The 22,408-nt window shown below is 41.1% G+C and overlaps 1 protein-coding gene across 7 annotated transcripts in view; it reads left to right on the top strand.

Annotated features, from left to right (window-relative positions):
- Nucleotides 1-22,408, top strand: part of LOC147033680 (NACHT, LRR and PYD domains-containing protein 12-like) — a 45,784-nt gene that overhangs the window by 7,819 nt on the left and 15,557 nt on the right. For 4 of the 7 annotated variants that reach the window (XM_085871770.1, XM_085871771.1, XM_085871774.1 and 1 more), the window contains 6 exons: nucleotides 3,198-3,227; nucleotides 6,455-8,126; nucleotides 12,001-12,087; nucleotides 12,806-12,886; nucleotides 14,372-14,455; nucleotides 19,089-19,169. In XM_085871770.1, the coding sequence (XP_085727896.1) occupies nucleotides 3,198-3,227; nucleotides 6,455-8,126; nucleotides 12,001-12,087; nucleotides 12,806-12,886; nucleotides 14,372-14,455; nucleotides 19,089-19,169 (2,035 nt within the window). The remainder of the gene's footprint in view (nucleotides 1-3,197; nucleotides 3,228-6,454; nucleotides 8,127-12,000; nucleotides 12,088-12,805; nucleotides 12,887-14,371; nucleotides 14,456-19,088; nucleotides 19,170-22,408) is intronic. The other 3 variants (XR_015055597.1, XR_015055598.1, XM_085871772.1) reach the window with 3 other exon arrangements.

Here is a 22,408-nt window from a genome sequence, read left to right as displayed (position 1 = left end):
TTTTATAATGGACTCCTCTAATAAGTTAATATTGCAAATGTTTACTCATTGGCATCCAAATTTTTCAATTATGGCATCAGATAGCCTCTGGGATGATATTTCTCACTCTATAGGAAGCTAAAAATGGCTTTTGGGCCAAAACGAGCTAAAATAAGGTGAAACTATCGGAGCCCTCCTGAAAATATGGAACAACTTAGAATTTTTTCCTCATAACACAGTGATTATAGGGTCATTATCTATCCATAGATACATTTTTGTTGGGATAATACAGTTAGGTGATGAATTATAAAAGTTTTACCATAAGCCCTTGCCTCCGAGGGCTCTAAAATAGACCAATTTTGTCCCCTGGTTTGACCATGTGGCTAGGGGTTTAGGATCTTCATTTTTTTTCCTAAAGATTGGCTCATATAAGATGTGTCTACTGACCGAATAATTTTATCTAACGCCCATGGCTTCATATTAAAATAAATTTTTATTTACATGCACTTTTTTAATAATTATTCACTTTTTTCATCTTCATGAGCTTATAAATCTGAAACTGAACACTCGAGCAAAGTGATACTGCAGATATTTATAAACTGGCATATGAAATTTAAGGATCTGTTATCAGAATGCCTGATAAATGCATATGTTTCTATCTGTAGGAAGTTGAAAATGCCACTTTGACCAAAAATGGTGAATATGCAGGGGGCATTAACTGAGGTTATGTAACAACTTAGACTATTCTTCTGATAAATTAAAAATTATAAATACATTTTTTATTCAAAAATAAATTCTTGTAATGATAATCCAAACATATGCTTGGGTTTTAATCTAAAAAAACATGTCCTGCAGTTCTCTATTTGAAGTCGTTAGTTATGACATACACCACAAGATGGAGTAATGGTCTGTCACAACATTAGGGGCAGCACAGTCAACCTGTCTGTCTGTTTGTCTGTTTGGAGAACAAAGGAGAGGAGGAAACAAAGGAAATGGATGCAGAAAAACCTGGGCCCAGTGGCACAAGTTTGACAAGTAGATGCACTGTTGAAACCAAATTAGACCAGGAGTGTCACTAGACCTATTATACAAGGAAGGTTGGCCTAAAACAAGTTGCTGCTTTGGCGAAGTCACAAGAATTTTTTTCATGGAGATCAGGAATTTACTTTCAGTTCAGAAGACAGTATTTGCCTACATCATGAGACTGTATACCTTTCCCGGTATGAGTGTCGACAGACCTCCTGTTGTGATCCTTTCCAGTTTCACATGAAAAATGTGCACAGTAAGTCAAATAAAATCTTGTTTCATAAGATCCTCCCTTATGAGTAAATTTATTGCTAAGTACTGGGATCTTTTTTTAGGATTTGGAGAAATTTGCTTAATTTCAAAATTTATTTTTGATCTTGATTTTGTTTCCACATTGAATAAATTGACAAAGTCTTAAATTGTTTCTACAATGTGCATCCTTATCACTAATGTCTAATAAGAAGCATAATTTAGCCTCGTGCACCCCTGCAAGTTCTCCTTGTTTTGTACCAAGTGGGCCAAATTGCCATATTTGGCTTCCTAAAACTAGGAGTATGTGCTTTCTAGAGACATTCTGATCCCACAATCTGAAATTTTGTATACCAATTTATAAAATTCTGCAGTAACTCTTTCCTGGATAGTTCCATTTAAGATTTATAAACTTCTGAATATGAAAAAAGTGAATAATTATAAAAAACGTGCATGTAAATAAAAATTTATTTTACGATGAAGCCATGAGCGTTGGATAAAATTATTCAGTCAGTAGACACATCTTGTATGAGGCAATCTTTAGGAAAAAAAATTAAGATCCTAAACCCTTAGCCACATGGTCAAACCAGGGGACAAAATTGGTCCATTTTAGAGCCCTCGGAGGCAAGGGCTTATGGTAAAACTTTTATAATACATCACCTACCTGTATTATCCCAGCAAAATGTATCTATGGATAGATAATGACCCTATAATCACTGTTATGAGGAAAAAATTCTAAGTTGTTCCATATTTTCAGGAGGGCTCCGATAGTTTCACCTTATTTTAGCTCGATTTGGCCCAAAAGCAATTTTTAGCTTCCTATAGAGTGAAAAATATGCATCCCAGAAACTATCTGATGCCATAATTGAAAAATTTGGATGCCAATTAGTAATTATTTGCAATATTAACTTTCTAGAGGAGTCCATTATAAAATTATAAGCCACTGAACTTGGAAAAAAAATGCGTTTTTCACATTTGGCATTTTTAGGGCCAAATTTCAAAGGTCTCTAGAGATAAATATTTTTTAAACTATGAGGAATTGAAAGCTAATCTTTTGCATGGTGGGTAGAGCCATATAGATCTAGATTTAAGATTTTTTTTCCAGCAAAATCTGAGGAGGTGACCTGGGGACCCTTAGGTGAGTTGGCACGGAAAGGGACGGAATGATGATTACAAAAGCTTCTTTATCATCTTTATGAAGAAGTTTGTTTATGCACAAAAATCTGAGCTCATGGAAGAGTGAAGTGGCAAGGGGCAAAAAAGGCAACTTAACGAGAGTGTGACAGTTGCGCAACAAGTGGACAAAACAAGCAATGGAAAGAACAAACAGGAAAAGAGAGACAGACATAGAGAGAGAGATAAGAGTGGAGGAAACGCTGTAACCTGCAAGCAAAAAGGTTTCATGAGATCGGGTCAATGTGAGTCTAAACTCTAAATAATTGTGGGTTGGGATGGCGGATTATTGTTGTGTAACACCAGCTTGAAGCCCTGCAGGGAAGAGTTTGATTGAATTGCCTCTCAAAGGCTGTTCCACCAAGAGGAGAAAATAGGTGTACAAAGATTGGTGTACATGAAGCATGGACTTGGGGAATTTAACGAGGATGGGGTAATGAGACGAATGTGTGCAGCCAGATGGTATTGGTGTGGTTCGGAGACCTGTGAGGGTCGAGGGACCTCAACAGGAGGAGAGCCGGTTAACCAACAGGTCATTGACCTGCCTGTGATGTGAGGTTAACAGTCCTTATATTTCACCCTCATCATGGGATTATTCCAATAATGCTGAGAGGTTTACATTCCACAGAATTAATGGAGGGACAGATATTCCTTCATTTCCAACACATTCACATTCTCATTCTTTACATTAATTTTAACAATCAATCTGCTTTGTCGTCTCGTGCTGTATTAATGGCTTACAATATATCACTTGTGTATTTGTTTTCCAGACGAGATGAAGAATAAATTGAGAGTTTGGGGTAAGTCCTCCAGAATTCCATTCAATGAGGATTTATATGTGGTATATGGACTTGCTCTGGGTTCGTGGATGAACTATGACATAGAACAAATCAGGACACAATGTAACAAAGGGAACAGCAGGAGAGAGGGGAACACCAACAGCAGGGCGAAGGGAGAAAGTAGACGGAGACAGACAAAGGAAGGATGCAGGTAATGACGAGGGGTAAGGGAAAATGCTTAAAACAGGGTGCACAAGATGGACACATTAGCAAAATTTTGGGAGGGTGGTTTAACTGGTCCAGAAAAGATCATGATTTTGGATGGGGGATGACTTGACTGAAACAGACTATTGTCAGGTCAGGCCATGCCAGATCAGATCTGTGACGTGGTACAGGTATCATGTAAACCTGTACTAACCTGTTCCATGGTCGGGTTGGCGGCGACTAAACCGCCTCCCCCACCAGGTTTTCTGGTGAGGAGGGTGTATGGATATGGACACCCAGCAGGATCAAAAACAAAACCTGTCAAAGGGCGGAGGAGCTCCGTGTGAGCCAACGGCCATCCATATCTAGTGCCTAACTGCTTGCGGATGTCCTCCTGCAGTTGGGTTACTTTTTTTAGGAGGTTGGTGAGAGGATTTGCACTCCTACCGCAAAACACAAGAAAACCAGAAAGAAAATTGAAAAACCACTCCGTGGGAGTACCTCCTGTGCAGCTGCCCTCCACAGAGCAGCTCACCGGATGATGGGATTGGGGCAAAGAATTTGGGACCCCTACTCTTTGATGATGGGAGGAAAACTATGGGGTAACCTTCCCGGGTCAGATTGAAGTAGTGGATGTCAGGGTGGTGCTGAGGTGTTGTCCATCAGATGGCGGTCTCCTTGGGTTAACCTGAGGCAGTCCCTTCGGGTGGGTGCCTGAAATGTCCTTTCCATAAAAGAGGATGATCACCTTTCGCTGTTATCACCTGAGCTCAAGCATTTAAACATCGGTATTGCAGCAATCTCTGAGGTTCAGAGACCGGATAGTCTTGAGATCAGGGCAGATGGTGACACCAACTATTCAGCTGGTCGCTCTGATGGTTACCACGCCCAAGGACTTGGTGTAGCTGTGTCCATTAAGGTGATTCCAATGGTAACTGAGGTAACACTGATCAATGAGCGTATTGTGAGGCTTAGGATTCGTCACTCCTTAGGTGTCATTTCCCTGGTCTCTTTATATGCTCCGGCCGAGGCGAGTGAACTCACCGAGAAGGACGCATTCTATGCCACGATCGAGTCTGTGGTTGATCAGTGCCCCAAGAGAGATACTCTTCCAGTCTTGAGGGATTTCAATGCATCGACGAGAACTGATAGGGATGGCATGTGTTGGTCCCCATAGGTCTGGAACGTTGAACCAGAATAGCACTAAGTTCCTTGACTTTGCTAAAAGTCATGGACTTAGGGTGGCTGGTTCATGGTTTCAGCACCCACAGGCTCATTGCTGGACTTGGTATTCCAACACTGGTGGTGTGCCAAAGGAGATTGACCATGTGCTCATTAATGGTCGCTGGAGGATGATCCAGAACTGCAGGGTTGACCGGAGTGCTCAGTTCCTCAATACCGACCACAGGCTTGTGGAAGCAACTCTGAAGTTTCAGCTTGAATCCGAGAAAATGGTACCATCCCAGCCAAGGCTGGATGTCAGCAAGCTCAAGGATGAGAGGGCAGCTGAGGAGTTTGAGAACAGACCGAGTGGTGATTGGGTGGGTCTATGTGCTTTGGAGAATCCAGAAGTGTTGTGGAGTGCCTTCAAGACCACCATCCTTGATGTTCTCGCTGGATGTCTTAGAACTCACCAAAGGGCGAAGAAGAATTTAGTCTCCAAAGGGACACTGGATACCATTGACCAGAGTCACAGGGACAGGCTTAATGGCAGAGCTGAGCTGTTCAGGGAGCTGAGGCGTAAAACTGTACGTGCGCTGAGGGTGGACAAGGAGGCCTATGTGCGAGGAATCTGTGAGGTGGTGGAGCATCACCTATGGTCAAGTGATTCTCATCCTGATTACAGGGAAATTTGTGCATTGTGTTCCTCCAAGCACATTTCCCTAGTGTACTGCCATTAGAGCACAATGTGGAGGGTTCTTGACAGGGAAGCCCAAAGTAAAGGCCTGCTGGGCCGGTTAATTTGAGTGGCTGTACAAGGCTGATCCACCAGCTGTTGAGTTGGATGTGAGGGGTGTTACTATCCCTATTGCTGATCCTTCAATCAACTGTGATCCACCTTCGTTTGTGGTGAACTGTTTGAAATGGGATAAAGCTCCTGGGATCTGTAACATCGATGCTGAACTTCTCAAGGCTGGTGGAAATGCTGTTCCTCTGTCGTTACATGCAGTTCTGTGTTCCGCCTGGAACACAAGCATCATCCCAACTGACTGGAAGAGGGGCCTTGTTGTCCCTCTCTGGAAAGGGAAGGATGATCGTCAGGACTGCAACAACTACTGAGGGGTGACGCTGCTCTCAGTACCGGGCAAGGTCTTTGCTCGGATAATTGTTGATAGGGTTCGCTACTATTTGCTTGAGCACCAGCACCCAGAGCAGTCAGGCTTTACACCAAAAAGGTCAACGATTTATTGTATCCTTGACCTTTGGGTCCTCACCGAACGCAGACTAGAGTTTTGGCAGGGGCTGCTTGTAGTCTATGTTGATCTCCGCAAAGCATTTGATTCAGTGAATCGGGATACCCTCTGGAGGATTTTTGGTCTTCGTGGGGTGCCACCAAAACTGGTCAATTTGAAGTGTGAGCTATGCTCTGGTACTGAGAGTGCTGTGAGATGTGATGGTACCATCTCTGACTTATTTACAGTTGTTACTGGAGTTTGTCAGGTGTGTCCTGGCCCCCACACTTTTCAGCACTTGTATGGACTGGATTCTAGGGAGGATGTCAGAGATATCAAGCTGTGGTGCGTCATTTGGGAATGTCAAGATCTCTGACCTTGATATCGCAGATGATGCAGTCTTCCTTGCGGAGACTGGAGATTCTTTTGGGGGCCCTCGACGTGCTGAATGAGGTGTCTGAGCTGCTGGGATTACAGGTTTATGTTAGCATGTGGTGATGCTTCCGCATATGGGTTAGAAGCTATCATTTCCCTTTGCGTTTGATAATGGAGAGGGGAGACCAAATGCAACAAGTGATTGACCGATAACAGGCTTGATGAAATGAAGTTTTTCAAACTCGGAATAACTGCTTACATTTTCTTCTTGAACAGGGAAAGCTCAAGATGAGTTGAAGGAGGAGTTGTTGAAAAACTTCAGGACAATGAAAGACTACAATGCCTTGCCTGGAGAATGTACGAGACTCGAGGATCGGTTTGTAGAACCCATAATTGTGAAGAGAAAACCAGGAATCGATGCCGAGTCTCCAGAGCACGAGATGATGAAACCAAGCAGAGGGCACAATCTCAAGAAGATGAATGAAGATCGAGTCACCATGGATGACTTGTTTCAGCAAAAGGAGCCTCGCGTACAGCGTGTAACCAAGGTGGTGATATTTGGTGGACCTGGAATCGGAAAAAGCATGCTTTGTAAAAAGCTAGTTGTTGATTGGGCAGAAGAGGATGAAAAGAAAAAAAACATATTTGATTTTGTAGTCCTTTTGAAATGTAGAAACTTGAACCACATATCAACTGAAACCACTCTGAAGAAGATTCTCCTGAATGAGTATCATTCATTGAAGGAGGTTGTTGATTATTTGATGGAAAATGTTTTCCGGGTCCTCCTGGTTCTTGATGCTTTGGATGAGATGAAGCACCCTCTAGATTTTGACAATGTTTGTAAATCTCCACAAGAAGCAAACGAGGTTGGATCCATCATCGCGGCACTTTTAAACGGCACTCTTCTGAGTCGTGCAACTGTACTGGTGACCACAAGACCTGTGGGTCTGCAATGGCTCCACAGTGTAGATTATGATCCCAAATCTACTTGTATGTTTGAGATCTTTGGGTTCTCTCATGAGAAAACTTTGGAATTTTTTGAGAAGTTCTATAAAAATGAGGATAAAGCAAAGCAGGTTCTCCAGCATGTATCAGAAAATGAGGTTTTATCATCTCTCTTCTTTAATCCAGTTTTCTGCTGGATCACTGCAACCTGTCTCAGGAGGTACTTTGATTCCATTGGCAGGACTACACATGACCCTGTACCCAAAACAATGACTGAACTTTTCTCTCTTTACCTTCACTTGCACTTAAAGCACCATGGAGGGGAATCCATCACCAGCTCCCCAGATTCACTTCTTCCTCTCTGCCGTTTGGCATTTCAAGGAGTGAAGGAAAGAAAGATCTTGTTCAGCGATGAAGATTTGAAGAGGGAAGGAATCACAAAAATCCCTCCAGCATTTCTCTCTGAGGTTTTCGTGAAGACTGAAGTTGAAAGTGTTTGCCATTATGAATTCTTCCACCTGACTGTGCAGGAGTTTTTTGCAGCACTCTTCTTCCACTTGCCTGAATGTGAAGAGTCTATGGATGAAGTGCTTGTGAAGTCCACAAACGGAGGTGATGATCGGTTTCAAATTGTTCAGCAGTTCCTGTCTGGTTTGTTCACTGATAAACCGAGAAATACTCTAAGGAGACATTTCAAATTGTCAACAAAACCAAAAGATAAAATCCATTCCTGGCTCCAAGAACACAAACAGAAAGACTTGAATTGCTTCCATTGTGTGTACGAGCTCCAGGAGGTGGAATTTACCAAAACCATGATGGAGGATGTGGAGTTCGAAAAACTCACACAGAACATGACCTCTCCTTTGGACTGCACCGTGGTGGTTTACGCTCTTCAAACAGCAAATAAACCTGTAGACTCATGGAATGTCAAACTCGGCCCCACAAATCACACACAGAGAATGAAGATTCTGGCTCCAGCCTTCCCTCTGTGTGAAAGTCTCCAGTGAGTAATTTTTCTGCTTCTGCTAAGCTGTCCCTTATCACATTCTTCATATGAGTTTCACTCTTGAAAACTTACACTTCCCGAAATAACAAGGGACTTTTGAAGCAGGAGGCCATTTGGCTCATTGTCTTTGTTTCACCAACACCATTTTAAATGTATAAATCCATCAAGCTATATACTTGATTAATTTCACCTGACAGATGGGAGAGGGTGGGAAGGTGCTTGTATCTATTAATATTGTGAACTGTGGGCTGTCCGTGCATTCTCCCGTTTACGGCGGCCACTTCCCTCGCTGTGTTTGAAAAGCTGCGCACCCAGCATAAGCTCAACATTCACTTTTGAAATGACGGTAGAACAGACATTAATAATGTTGATGTCGCATTGATACAGATCTTCATGGAGTAATGCACAATTTAAAAAAATATATATTTTGCCCGCTTTAAAAGTTCATGAAATAATTTGAATTGATAGATCAACTTCAACTTTTCTCGTCACTAGGGACGGGTACTTTTACTTGTATGCAAATTAAATTAATATTTACACTAAAAGATCATTCGCCCATCTGCCACGCAGTGGGAGACAGGGTTTTGCAATCGCTTGTGTCAGTGTGTTTGTCTCAGCCATAACTTTTTTTTTCTTTACATTTGAGCTTTACATCTTGTACGGTATTTAAAGATTGTAAATGCCTTTCTTAGATTGTCGATTATACCGATATTTTGTTTTCATACCGGTTTTTTTGGGGTTTATTTGTTTGTTTCCTCGGTATACCGGTCTATTCAATATTCCAACACTGGTATATCAATATATCCGGCAAATCAATATGAAATCAGAACCTACCTTGGAGAAACCATTTGTTCTTTCAACCTCTCGATAAGGCCAAATAATAATAATAATAAAAATAATAATAATTTACCTGAGCCATGTTCCAGGCATGTCAGCTTTCTACCACCAAACAAATGTGACATGTGTGTCATATACCTGACGAATGTGTGCAGCTGTATCCTTGACCTAGCTGTTAAGTAACTAACAGTAACTAACAGTAACTAACAAACTCCAGTAACTCACAGCCTATTAAAAATACAATCCACAGTTCTCAACAAATATATAATAAATGTATGGTGAAATACAAAAAGCTACACACTTCATGCATATTCAAATTATTGGTGATGCCATCTTTTAAAGTAGATCGACAGTGAACATTTAATACACACATTTACATAAGTGGGATGTGGATACACCAGCACTACCTCGTCCACCTCGGTATAAGTTATAAAAACTCAGTATCGACATTCAATGAATGATGCAAGAGTCGCACACGAAGATATGGATTTTTTGTTGGTGCAAACCCCTTCAATATACCGTGTGTCCAAGGTCTGTCCTTATTTTATTTTTTTCGGAAATTTCAAGGGGCGAACCCGAATTTAGGTTGATATTTATGAGAAAAAATATAAAATATATGAACCTGAAAAAAAAATTGTCTAGGGGTTGCTACCAGCTGTCCAAAATTGTAAAAAATGTGCATTTTTATGTTTTTTTGTATTTTTGTGTCAGAGATATTTTTCATGAAATTTTTGCGTGCTTACTGGTTGGTTCGAACGTGAATAACACGAAAAAAAATGTTTTTGATCCCAAAAAAGTGTTACATATATCCCGAAACGTGGCTCAAAAATGGGGGGGGATTTTCCATTTTCAACATGAAATTATGTCTTTTGTTCTTGTATTGACACGGCTTGTTGTACGTATGAGATATTTATTGTTTAGATCTGTTGTATTGTCTGCTCATAACTCCATTGAATCACTGAGTCCGTCAGTCAGTGACTGACTGACTCCCATCAATTTCGGGTCTGGTATCCGGTCATTCAGGCATTTAGCAAAATTGCCTTTCGTGAACTAATGATAACTATTTTGTCGTTTCAGAATATATACTGAATTCAGACCTGACATTGTTAAAGCAAATGGATAAATATTCCGAAGTGAACGTTGATATATCTAAGGCAACGGTGAAAAAGTTGCTGGGACAGCTGTGGTATTTATTGGTAGAACTGATACCATTATGTCTATTTGACCGAAATGTGTCAATTGAGACAAAAATAAAAATATCTCAAACTCTAAAAGAACAAGACGATGACGACGATGAAGCACCGAAAAGAGCTCTTGTTCATCAGAAAGATTTCATGCACCAAAAACTGGAATATTTCACATCTCTGAGAAGCAGAAGTTTTTTTGATGTACTGCATTTGAACTCTGACTTTCTGCACAAAGACCCAAATCAGTGGGAAACTGAAGATAGTTTCGTACAGAGCCGTAGTATCGTCAGCAAGCTGAAAGTTGTGAATGACTGTGCAGTGCGTGGTATAACCCTAGCGACTGAGTACAACAGTCTTATTATGTACGATGAGGAGTAAAAACAGTATCTATTACAAGCGGTAACTGATCACCAAAAAGGATTCCTGGACTGTAAGAAATCAACTTTGAACAAGTGAACTATAGCTCTTGTCCCGTCTGTTCAAAGACTCTGTCTGCAAACTGCGGAGTTCGAAAAATGCGAAAAATACATTAAATCTTGATTTTTTTTTTTTTGACTTTTCAAGTTTCACTGAGACGGACTGGAAAAAATCTTGCCAAGTTCAACAATATTTTTCTTTAGTATTTCAGATTGTAATGCACTATAAAACATCATACATTACATGTTAATGTCATTTTGGCATAAGATATAAAATGAATTTCTTTTTTTGTTGAAAAACTTCAGCAACCCCTAAAATATATTTTTTCGTGTTCATTTTTTTTTTCTCAATAAATATCAACCTAAATTCTGGTTAGCCCCTTGAAATTTCTGAAAAAAATAAAATAAGGACATCCCTAGTGTGTCCATCCTTCCATCCATCAGTCATAAATGAAGAAAAATCTTTCTAACCCACCGTGTTTTGTTCATCAATAGTTTGTTGTAGTTTAGTTATTGGTGTTATTGTTCAGTTTGGAGTTTATTGTTTAGTCTGTTATTGAAGTAACCGTCAGGTCCCCAATTGGACTACTTTTTCGGCTTTGCAGCAGTTTCACTGCACAGCTTCTTTCTGACACGGATGTGACTTTCTTTTTTTTCTTTTGTTTTTCTCGTGATGTTTGACAAAATAATATAAAAGGAGGCGGAATCAAAAAAGGAAGCAGGTGGGGATAATCAACTGGTGGTTTTTTAAAAAACTTTTATCATTATTATTCTAATCGTTTGTCCTAACATTCCTCAGATGAGCCATTTCTTCACACTTCTTATGTTAATAACCACCCCCTCCATACACTATCCCCAATAATAGCCATAATAAAAATATTAATCGCACCGTTTATAATCCTCTTCATTTATCACCCCCTCGTTCCCTGATTGGCTTGATCTCCTCTTAACTCATTTCCCAACCATATTTGAACTAATAAAATGTCTACTTGATGAGCAGAGAGAAACAATTAGGTCCGAGACACGGGCTTCAAAATATAATTATCTGTTATTCCACTACTAACATGACTACAACATTAAGCAATATCAACACACAACACGATAACAAATATGAAAATAAAATATCACTTATTGCGTTCGACCGAAACTCCCAACTTCCTGGCAATCTCTTCAAAATCTTGTGAAGTTGATTTTGATCTTCGTACCTCATGCTTGATGAGCATTTCCTCATATTTTGTACACATGCCTTTTGTCAGCCTGGAGGGATGTGCCCTGCACTCACCTAAAAACTGTGTAGCCTGGGTTAGAATCTGTATCACTGGCATGGCTGTGCCCCCTGTAAATGATATAACTCACAACCAGGTGCTGTCTATGAAATAATACGAACAATTATTTTGTTCCATGATTCTACCCCATTTCCCATTCCTACAGGTTTGATGGGCAGTTTATTGGTGATGAAGGTTTCGAGATTCTGATGAAGTCTCTGGTGGGCAAACCAAACCGACTGAAAGTATTAGGGTGAATACCTGTGTGCAGATCATTCTGTAGATTACCTGTGTATGTATAACTCGTGTGATTAGCTTGTACGAATCATTGGGATGTTTGAAAATAAATGTTTTCCCATTTTAATTGATGATGTGATTTTAATAAATATTTGTGTGTAAGTTCTCTGAAGGTAAATGCATCAATGGGATGCTATACATTAGTTAAATAAATAAATAAATGTTTCTTATTGATCCTGAGGAAGGACAAGGTTCGTTTTGTTGAAGAAATTCGAGGATCAGTCTGTTTGGAGATCATGTGGTGATGATGGAGCAATCCGAGATAGAGAAATAGAGATGGAGAATTACCAAATTGTGTGCTTTTGAGAAAAACCTGGCAACCAATTTAACCAATCAGTGTGCAGCATCATAGTCACATGATGCTATATGTCGGTGCCCATGTTCTGATCTCTTCACCTTGCTTAAGATGCCAAAATATATCCTAAATAAGCGAATTTCTCTTGAAATAATGGACAGTTTTGACAATATTGAAGAGCCTGTGTTCGTTGAAGAGGGTGATGTCTCATGGAAAAGGAGTTCATACCATTAATGGTCATGTGACCTTCAACCTGTGAATTTAGCGGTTATTTAATTATCGCCACTGGGAATAACGAACCTTCTAATAGAACTCGTATATCGACAACTTTCTGTTGATGGTTCTTTGTTTCACTCCTTGGAGTTTTTTCTCTTCATAGGTTAGTTGGATGCAAAGTGAGTACCAACTCTGGGCCTGTCCTGAGGGACCTGAAGAACATCATCAACTTGGAGGATCTTAAGTGAGTCCTGAACTGTTATTGATGTTTTTATTCTTCTTGTTCTCTTTCCCTGAACACAGATTTGTGAATTCCTATCACAGGGTTTATATATTTTAAGACAATGAGTTCAAGATTTAATGGGAATAAATCCAACATTTCCTGTGTTCATATAATTATATAATTACTTCTGGAGAGAGACTGGGTTATAATCTCATAATTATGTAATTGTTTATGAAGAGAGACTGGGTTATAATCCTATAATTATATAATTGTTTATTTAGAAGGACTGGGTTATAATCCCATAATTGTATAATTGTTTATGCTGAGGGACTGGATTATAATCCCATAATTATATAATTGTTGTTGGAGAGGGACTGGGTTATAATCCCATAATTATATAATTGTTTATGTTGAGGGACTGGGTTATAATCCCATAATTATATAATTGTTTTTGGAGAGGAACTGGGTTATAATCCCGTAATTATATAATTGTTTATTTAGAGGGACTGGGTTATAATCCCATAATTATATAATTGTTTTTGGAGAGGGACTGGGTTATAATCCCATAATTATATAATTGTTTATTTAGAGGGACTGGGTTATAATCCCATAATTGTATAATTGTTTATGTTGAGGGACTGGGTTATAATCCCATAATTATATAATTGTTTTTGGAGAGGGACTGGGTTATAATCCCGTAATTATATAATTGTTTTTAGAGAGGGACTGGATTATAATCCCATATCCCATAATTATATATTTGTTTATTTCGAGGGACTGGGTTATAATTCCATAATTATATAATTGTTTATGTTGAGGAACTGGTTTATAATCCCATAATTGTATAATTGTTTATGTTGAGGGACTGGGTTATAATCCCATATCCCGAAACGAATGGACATTCTTGGACTTTTGGGCACAAAGAAAATTACCTGGTGGATACTTGGAATCAGATGTTGTCTAATGTGATAAACGTGACATCACAGAGAATTTCTCCATCTTGCAACTGATCGCCATGTTGGCTGTTTGACAAAACGTGTTGAAGTGTAGGTACGTCTCTTCACTCAATTTGTCCAATTCGCACCGCAAATATAACAAAGGAAGTGAAAACATAATTTATAAGGTGGAGATGGTTTACGCACACGTTATGTATGGATCAAGACGTACCAAAAAGAGCAATATGCTGGGGACCTGACGAGAAGAGAAGAGTTGGAAGGCCAATAAAGAGCTGATGACAGGGCTGGATTTAGGGCCAGGTGACCAAGGCACCCACACACATTCCAATTGTTGAACACGTTTTGTACACTTCAAATGTGTTGAAGTGTACAAAACGTGTTGAACAATTGGAATGTGGACCCAAGACCAATGAAAGTGGCGAGAGTTGATAAGAAGCTCCACATGCCATGCACCATGATTGGATAATAAAAGCAAGTATTGGCAATGTTCTCCATGTTGTTAGTAGAATGATATCCTCAGAGTTTTGCTCTTTCCCTCCTTTACCATCAGTTTGAGTTGGAATCCCATCAGTGATGAGGGATTGGAGGGGCTGATGGAAGGTCTGAAATCCCAAACAAAGTTACGAATCCTCGAGTGAGTGGGAAGGGGATTTGTTTTGGGAAACATAAACTTGATGTTCTCCAGTTGAATCTTCCCTTTCATTTTTAACCCTTATTAACCATTATAAACATGTTAAATGAAGTTTGACTTGTATGTAAGGTGTAAATAAAGTGCAGTACTTCGACGACCCTCACTACCACCTCAACATCTTTGGTCTTTGTTCATTTCACACTTATTTCCACGTTTTCACATTTATCTCTCTTGACCCCCACTCCTCCGACAAGGTTGGAAACTGGGGACATTAAAATGAGCTCCGTCGGCCTGTCCGGTCATCCATTCATGGATTTTTGTGTACACAATACTTCAACAACCGTTGAACATTTAGCTCTCACATTGCAGATATCTATTCCTCATGACATTAACTCAACCTGATTAGATCACAGCTTTGCAAACAAAACATTTGCAAACAAACACAAACATATCGATATGGAGAATTCAGAGGAGTTTCAATAAGCCACACATTCTTCCTCTGATTCTGCAGTACAGGGAACTTTGAATTCTTATTTAACATTCAGTGAGACTATATCTGTTCGTCCTCCACACATCCTGGCACCACAGCTGACATTTTAGGGTTCAGGGGGAAAATAACTCACAGCTTTGTGGCATCAGCCATCTGGAGGTCAACTTAATTTTGAAGGGCTGAGGAATATTTATGACCTGAAGGTTGATAGGAGGTCTGGTCATTATTTTCACACACATTCCATTTAAGCTCGACTCTTGTTTTCAGCCAAACGTTCAGGCACCTGTATATAATTATTTATGTATAAGAATCCCTTAGTAATATTGTTGCGGTTCCGCGTATCGGTGGCGAGCACGACCGCGAGAGGGAGCAGTGGAGTCGGCTCCACCGAACACACCAGCACCGCAACAATTGGTGTCAGGAGTGGGATTCACTCCCCCCCCTCCCCAATTGTTGCAATTCTGGTGTGTTCGGTGGAGCCGACTCTACTGCTCCCTCAAGCGGTCGTGCTCGCCACCGATACCCGGCATCGCAACAATATAATACTAGGTGATTCTATTATACTGTATAAAGATTAAAGATTATTTGGAAGGCCAATCTGTTTTGGGGAACAAGGGGCATTTCTACTGGACAGATTGATTATCTTCCAAATTCAGAAAGAGATATAAGGACATTTAAAATGCAAGTATATTATTAATATAGATACATGTTCAAGCGCATAGATGTAATAATCATGTTGTATTTGAATGCATTTTCCATTAAGGGTTGTAACAATATATTGTGCTATATACCAAAAACATTTACTTTTTCAAGTTGATTATTATCAATCAAGTTTAACTGGCAACATTTTAATTTTTAAATTTTTTATCACTCTTAAACCCACAATGCTAATTTTGGAGAAATTTGCATCGACTGTCTATTCTTCGAAATTGTTTCCTGAGGTTTTAAAAGTCTATTCAATGTGTAAAAGGTAAACTTTCCTTAATATGAGAGTGTGTGCTGCTCCATGTTGCACCCCCTCAATGCTGCATTCCCTCAATGCTGCATCCAATCCTCTGTGCTGTGAGTGTGGATCCACGCAAGACTCAAAGTGTTTCCAAACATTCCAAATGTTCCGATCGGTGTGGAAAATCCCAGTGATGAACAGTGTGATTCCTCCAGACTGATCATATTTCCTGCTTCTCTTCTTGTGTGTACATTTTTTTTTTAAAGCCCTGAGGGGGCCAACGGTCATCTCTTGAGGTTGTAGTTCAGACCTCTGCTGAATCAAAAACCTTGGAAATGTCAAGGACATTAGACAGGAGTCAATTTGGGGGAACCCCCCTGGAAGCCCCCCGATCTGAAATCGAAAATTCCACGACTGAGCGATGCTGCGAACCATGGAGTAGGAGGGCTGTATCTGGTTTCAGTGCAATCGGTTGGTAAATAAGGGATGAGTAGGAATCCAATTTGTTTGTTTGTTTTTTGGGGGGAAACCCCTCCCTGCCCTGAGACCCCCAGTCCGCCCGATCCAAAATCAAAGCCCAAGTGATTGTGCGGGCTTCTACCTTGTATTCATGTATCAACTTTTAGAACAATCAGCCGGGTGATGAGGGAGGAGTAGTAAAAATAGCAAAAAGTTAACGGAGAGATATCGGGACCCATTTTATAACGTCATCTCTTAGACATCAAAATGAGTTGACTGAAAAGCCAAGGAAATTATGGACGTCTTGGTTACAAGATGGCACCTGGTGGTCGAGGCTGCACTGCTTATCGATTGACTTACCACTTTAGTCTGGAGCCTTTTGCGCATTTGGTGCTGGTTTTGGAGTTTGATTTGCCTTTTTTAAGTCGTACTTCACCTAGATGTGCAGACCAGGATGATCACTGGACGACTCCTATTTTCCGATACCCTGATGTGATGTTCTTCGGTTGGACGCTTTTGGACCTCCAGGCAAAAGGAAGCAAATTCACACATGGAAGATTACATCTTGCAAAGAAGGCCGCCATCTTGCAAAGCATTGTAGAAGTGCAGCGTCAGCCAAAAAGTTGCACCCGAGCGTAATCCAGTGCCTGAGTGAGGCATCATGTCAGGAAAAATGTAAGAGTATTTCAGCTGTTCCATCACGACCCTCCTATCGTGTTTGGACCCCCTTTCAAGGGGTGCCACACCAATTTCTAATCGTTGCAGCTTTACTAGTGCCATTGAGTGTCGTTCCGAATTCTGTACTTCACACCACACCAACACTTCTGTAGGAGAGGGAAACCACATTTATTAACATGGAGGGTGGGAAGAACAAGCAAGCATCAATAACTTAAATAATGAGAATTGTGTATACAAGGTTTGTAGTCCCTGTGTCCACACTGATCTTGACTGCTTACACACATAAAGTAGGGCCTATGCACTCTCAGACACTAAGACTTCCAACACACTCGTGCCTTCATGGGGTTGTGATGCCGGGAATGGTGCCGGTGCTTGCAGGCGAAACTGCGGGCTTGTTATTCGGCCTCCACTTTCCCAACCCGCTTGGGTGCTCTCTCCTGCTGCTGTCGCATTTGGAACATCTGCACGCAGCTTCGGCACTTGTCACTCACTCCTCTCCGTGCTCTTTCAACTGCGACTGCATGATTCTGCCACTGTGACTTGACTGTCACTGTACCAACCGCAACTGCCTTAGCTTCCCACACCCCCACCTCCCTCCACACACAGAGCTTTTATCACCTCCCATGACCCAGTCTCGCTGAGTATGCTGATTGGTCCACATGTTGGCTTCTTGCAACTTTGATCTCTCCTGTTTACCAAATGCTCCCGTTCACCAGATAGATAGATATACCTTTCAATTCTTCTGGTGTTGGTCCATTGCCTTCCGTATGGTCACTAGGTACTGTGCCTGCTCTTTCAGATGTCTGTGCATTTTGTCCAGAAGGTGCTTAAAGCATTCTCAAAGAAACATGCAAACAGATTACAAAGAAGGGACGATTTAGAAGATTGGTAGGGAAGGAGAGTGAGGGCTATTCACACATTACAGAATAGAGGGGGCACCTTTAATCATCTGATAAAGCCTGCTTTGACACGTGTCTGACCATAATACACAGAAAACAAACACTTTTGCTGGACATTTATTCATTAAATAACTTGTCTATCTTACTCCCATTACCCCCATGACCATTCCCGTGACAATATTTAGGTAGACAGCGGAGAGGAAAGAGTTAAATATTCCACAATTTTAATGATGTAATGATGAAAGAATGTCCTCTTTCTTTAGATAATGGGTAAAAGGGGGAACAGGAGGACAGCCTTTAGATGTGGGGTGCACAGAGGGGACAGAGTTGGGAGAGGATGGCTGAAGACTTGGATTTGGAAGGGGATGTAAACCTTGGGGTTGTCGGGGTCGGGTTTGATGAGAACTTAGTCAAATTTTACATTGCACAGAATTTTCGTAGTTACCTGCGAGTCGTTATTCCTTTACCCAGCGAGCCGAGTTGATACATGAATAGTGTTGTTCCCTATTTCCCATCATCAGATTGAACACATTATAAAGCGAGAAGCGATTGGTACTTGATGACAAAACTGGACAAACGTGACTTTAAACTACAAAATGAAGGTTCATCAGGGGAACTAAACCTGCTTGGAATGTACCATTTTGTAGAAACTTTCATCATTTACAAATAAACTCTTCCACGGATATCCCCGAGCCCTCCCTCCTTTTCCCTCTCGTCACCCCCTTCCCTCCTCTTACACCCCCCCCCTTCACCTCACCTCATCCCCATCCACTGTATGTCCCCCTCCACCCATACCTCACCTCTTCCTTTACCCTCAACTCTACCCTTTCACGCTCACACATGCTCAATGTTAACCCCACCTTCTCCCCTTTGCCCTTTCTCACCTACCATACTTTACCCTTTGCCCTCCCCATTTAGACTTTCTAAAATGATTTATTAAACTTTATTACAAACCGCTGTTTCCATGATCCATGGGTGGTGTCTCGTGTGAAGGGAGTTTGTAGGATCATTGGTTATGTTCCCTTCAACCTGTTCATTTTGAGGTTTATTTTATTATCTCTTAACCTAGAACAAAGAAGCTTCGAATAGAACTCGCTTATGTACAACTTTATACTGATTGTTCTTTGTTTCATTCCTTAAAGTTTTTCTTAAACCTCTTCACAGGTTGAGTTCCTGCAAACTGAGCACCAAGTCTGGGCCTGTCTTGAGGGACCTTAAGAACTTCATCAACTTGGAGGAACTTGTGTGAGTCTTCCACTGTCATTGAGATTTTTGTTGTACTCTTTCACCGGACGTTAATTTGTGAATTTCCGTCACAGGATTTTTAAGTAACTATTTTTACAACCTCTGACAAAATCCGAGAACGGGCCGATTGGGAAACGCGCTTTAAAAGCTCTCTTAAAAGATGAACAGCGTGATTGGGAAACACACATTTGCTGTGCTATTAAAGGATTAACTCGACACCCCTTATCCATGACAGCCTCCGCCGTGGTTATATCAGAACGAGCTGATTTGTCACAGGGTCACGGATGTTTAACCCCATTGCCGTTCAAAAATTACGTAAAGCTATTTTGTTAGGTAGGCCTGTACGGGCTTGATTAAACCTTAATAATAATTTTTATTCGACATATAATTAGATATTTCGGGGTCCCTCATCGTGATTAACACTCGACCCAAACAAAGCCAATGGAAATCTGACGCAACAAAGCTGGACAGTGTATAATCGACAGAGGCCTCCAGGCCTAAGTGTGAGGCCCACGAGAAAACCAAGATGGCGGCCATATCATTTTGTCTGGGTGCCATGTTGGGTGGAATCAAGTGACAAATGTGGGTGTGATCCGGCAGTTGGCCGACCAATGGGTGCACATTTCAAAAATCGAACCCCAACAACAACAACAACAACAACAACAACAACAACAACAATAAGAGCAATATGAAATTCTTATAGACCTGCGACATGTCGCAGGTAAAAATGAATATGTTCGTTTAAAAGTCAGCGGGTGCAGCCTCGCTCCTGCTCACGCAAGGTCACCCCCATGAAAAACAATGTACGTCACATGATCGTGCATGGGCAAAATTACTCGCAGGGGTTTCTCGGTCTTGTGGCGGGATGGCTCGAGAGTGTCTGAGTTTTCATCCTTGCCGGACGATCTACAGTGGTACGCATTGCATGTTTACATACACAGCCGGATTTCTGTATCAGGCACCCTGGTTATAATAAACATGCAGACCATGTTTTAATCGGACATAATTTCCCGTGTTAAAGATTCACATTGCAGGAAATGAACCCGGATGTTAAATTTTTTAAAAATCCCATTGTCCTCACCCCTACCCCCATGAAAACACAAGTTCCCAACATTCCAAAATGATTTGAAAATCTTCGATTTATGCAGATGAGATTGCCACAATCAATTATCCGAAACATAAAAAGAAACAATAATTCTATTACTCCCTGCATTTCTGCATCATATTAGTGATGATTTACATGGCACAGGGATGGAGACACTTAGTTGGGTGAGGCATGCTTATACTCCCCACCATGGAAAGGTCAGGGGGAGAGGCTCGGAGAGAACAAGACATAGAATTTAATTTCTGCAACAGAATTTAACTTTTTGGAAACAGAAAATTACTGCCTCAACAATTTGCAGTGTTTTACAAACCTGTTGCCCTGTATGGTCAATTTATGGTTTGCAGCAGCCTTCCCAGGTTTCTTGCGACCAAGCCATGCCCCAGAGGAGGAAACAGGGGTTCGGTGTAACGTCAGTCAGAGTTGAGAGTTCAGGGAAGGAACGCACCAGTGAGGGGTGCACGCGATCGAGAGAGAACGTAGCTTGGAGATGGCCTGTAAGAACAGGGCTTTATGGCTGGCTTTCCTTTGATGCAGGAAGATGACGGCACAAATCTCGTACTCATGCTGAGGCGATTTGGCTCACGTACTGAGCAAGACCCTGGCCATCAACTCTTGGCTGGTCATGTGGGGCGGGCCTCGAGGCCTTGTGTGTATGTCACCGAAGGGGACGGCACCATTTTGCAAAGAGCGTATCGGCAAGTGCGATAGACGAAGCAGCTGCATGGGGTCTCTGGGCCTTGGTGTTGAATACCGCTCACAAATTGCCTGACCCGCGTTCCCGCTGCGAGAGAGCGACTTGGCGCCATTTTGGGCACGAATACACATGCAAATCGAAGTGCCTAGATTCCAAGTTCCATAAAGACCATCTCTGGACAAAGTTAAGTGCCAGGGCAAAGGAGGGGTTTTCATTACCTTCACAAACTTTGTTGCGAAGGTTATGTTTTGATCGCTGTGTATTTATTTATTTATTTGTGAATATGTGTGTTTGTTTGTTTGTTTGTTATTCGTATAACTCCAAAAGTATTGAACTGAATCGCAGCAAATTGGGTGGGATGATTGGTTATTATCTGAGGACCATTTGATTAGATTTTGGGAGCGATCGGGTCAAAGGTCAAGGTCAAGGTCATGAAAAGGTCAAAATCGTCTTTTTACCATTGCGCGGTCAATTTGTATCCAATTTGCATGCAACTAATCCCAAAAATGTTCAGAATTCAATGCCCCATCTTGTGATATGTGACATGACACAATGACGTAATAACCCTTATTAGCGGTTGGGAGTCAAAGGTCAGGGGGAGTCACGCCCTTGAAAAATATGCGGTTTTCGGCATAACTCAGTCAATTCTTATCCGATTTGCAGGAAACCAACACCAAAATGTTGACTGTTCTGTTCCCCACACTCTAATACCAATTACAAAATTAAGAGTACAAAGGTCAAGGTCGAGGTCATGAAAAAGTCAAAATCATAATTTTGCCATAGTGCGGTCGATTTTTATCCAATTTGCATGCAACCGATGCCAAAATGTTGTGAATTCAATGCCCAATCTTGTGATATATGATATGACACAGGAAATTTAATGCTTTTAAGCCATCATAACACATATGAGATGGCAGATGTGGTATGGGATTAAATACCCTCACAATCAACGGTTTGTGGGGGGGGGCAAAATGTAGCGTTGGCGAAGGTATGCGCTCTACTGAGTGCCCGTTCCAGTTTATTTTGTTTCCCCCTTGTCTGAATTTAAATCTGTGTGTCGAGGCGCCTCGACTTAGACTTTAATTGAATTCACGTATTGTGATATTTTGATTATTATCCTTTGTAAACATTTGTCTATTTTCATTAAATGTGTTTAAGTGGCTGTGTCCGTGTATTTTTTATTGTGGGGTTGGAGTATAAACCCCCCTGTGCATACATTTCTGTGCCTCCATCCCTCCACCATTGTGCCCTGCCCCTTCCACGCGTGTTATAATCTCTGAGGATCAACGTGTCTGCCTCCTAATAAGGAAAGACCGCTCGGTTATCCAGGCTGGTGATGTTAACCGCCTGTCACTACAATTTGGGTCTGGGGATTAACCTGGGCGCCGGCGCTGTGACTATACATATATATATATATATATATATATATATATATATATA

This window comes from Eptatretus burgeri, chromosome 2 (genome assembly GCF_056783735.1).
Source record: "Eptatretus burgeri isolate ZD-2024b chromosome 2, Ebu_testis_v1, whole genome shotgun sequence".
Taxonomy (NCBI): domain Eukaryota; kingdom Metazoa; phylum Chordata; class Myxini; order Myxiniformes; family Myxinidae; genus Eptatretus; species Eptatretus burgeri.
Note: the sequence above shows the minus strand (reverse complement) of the source record. Positions and strands in the feature narration are given on the sequence as shown.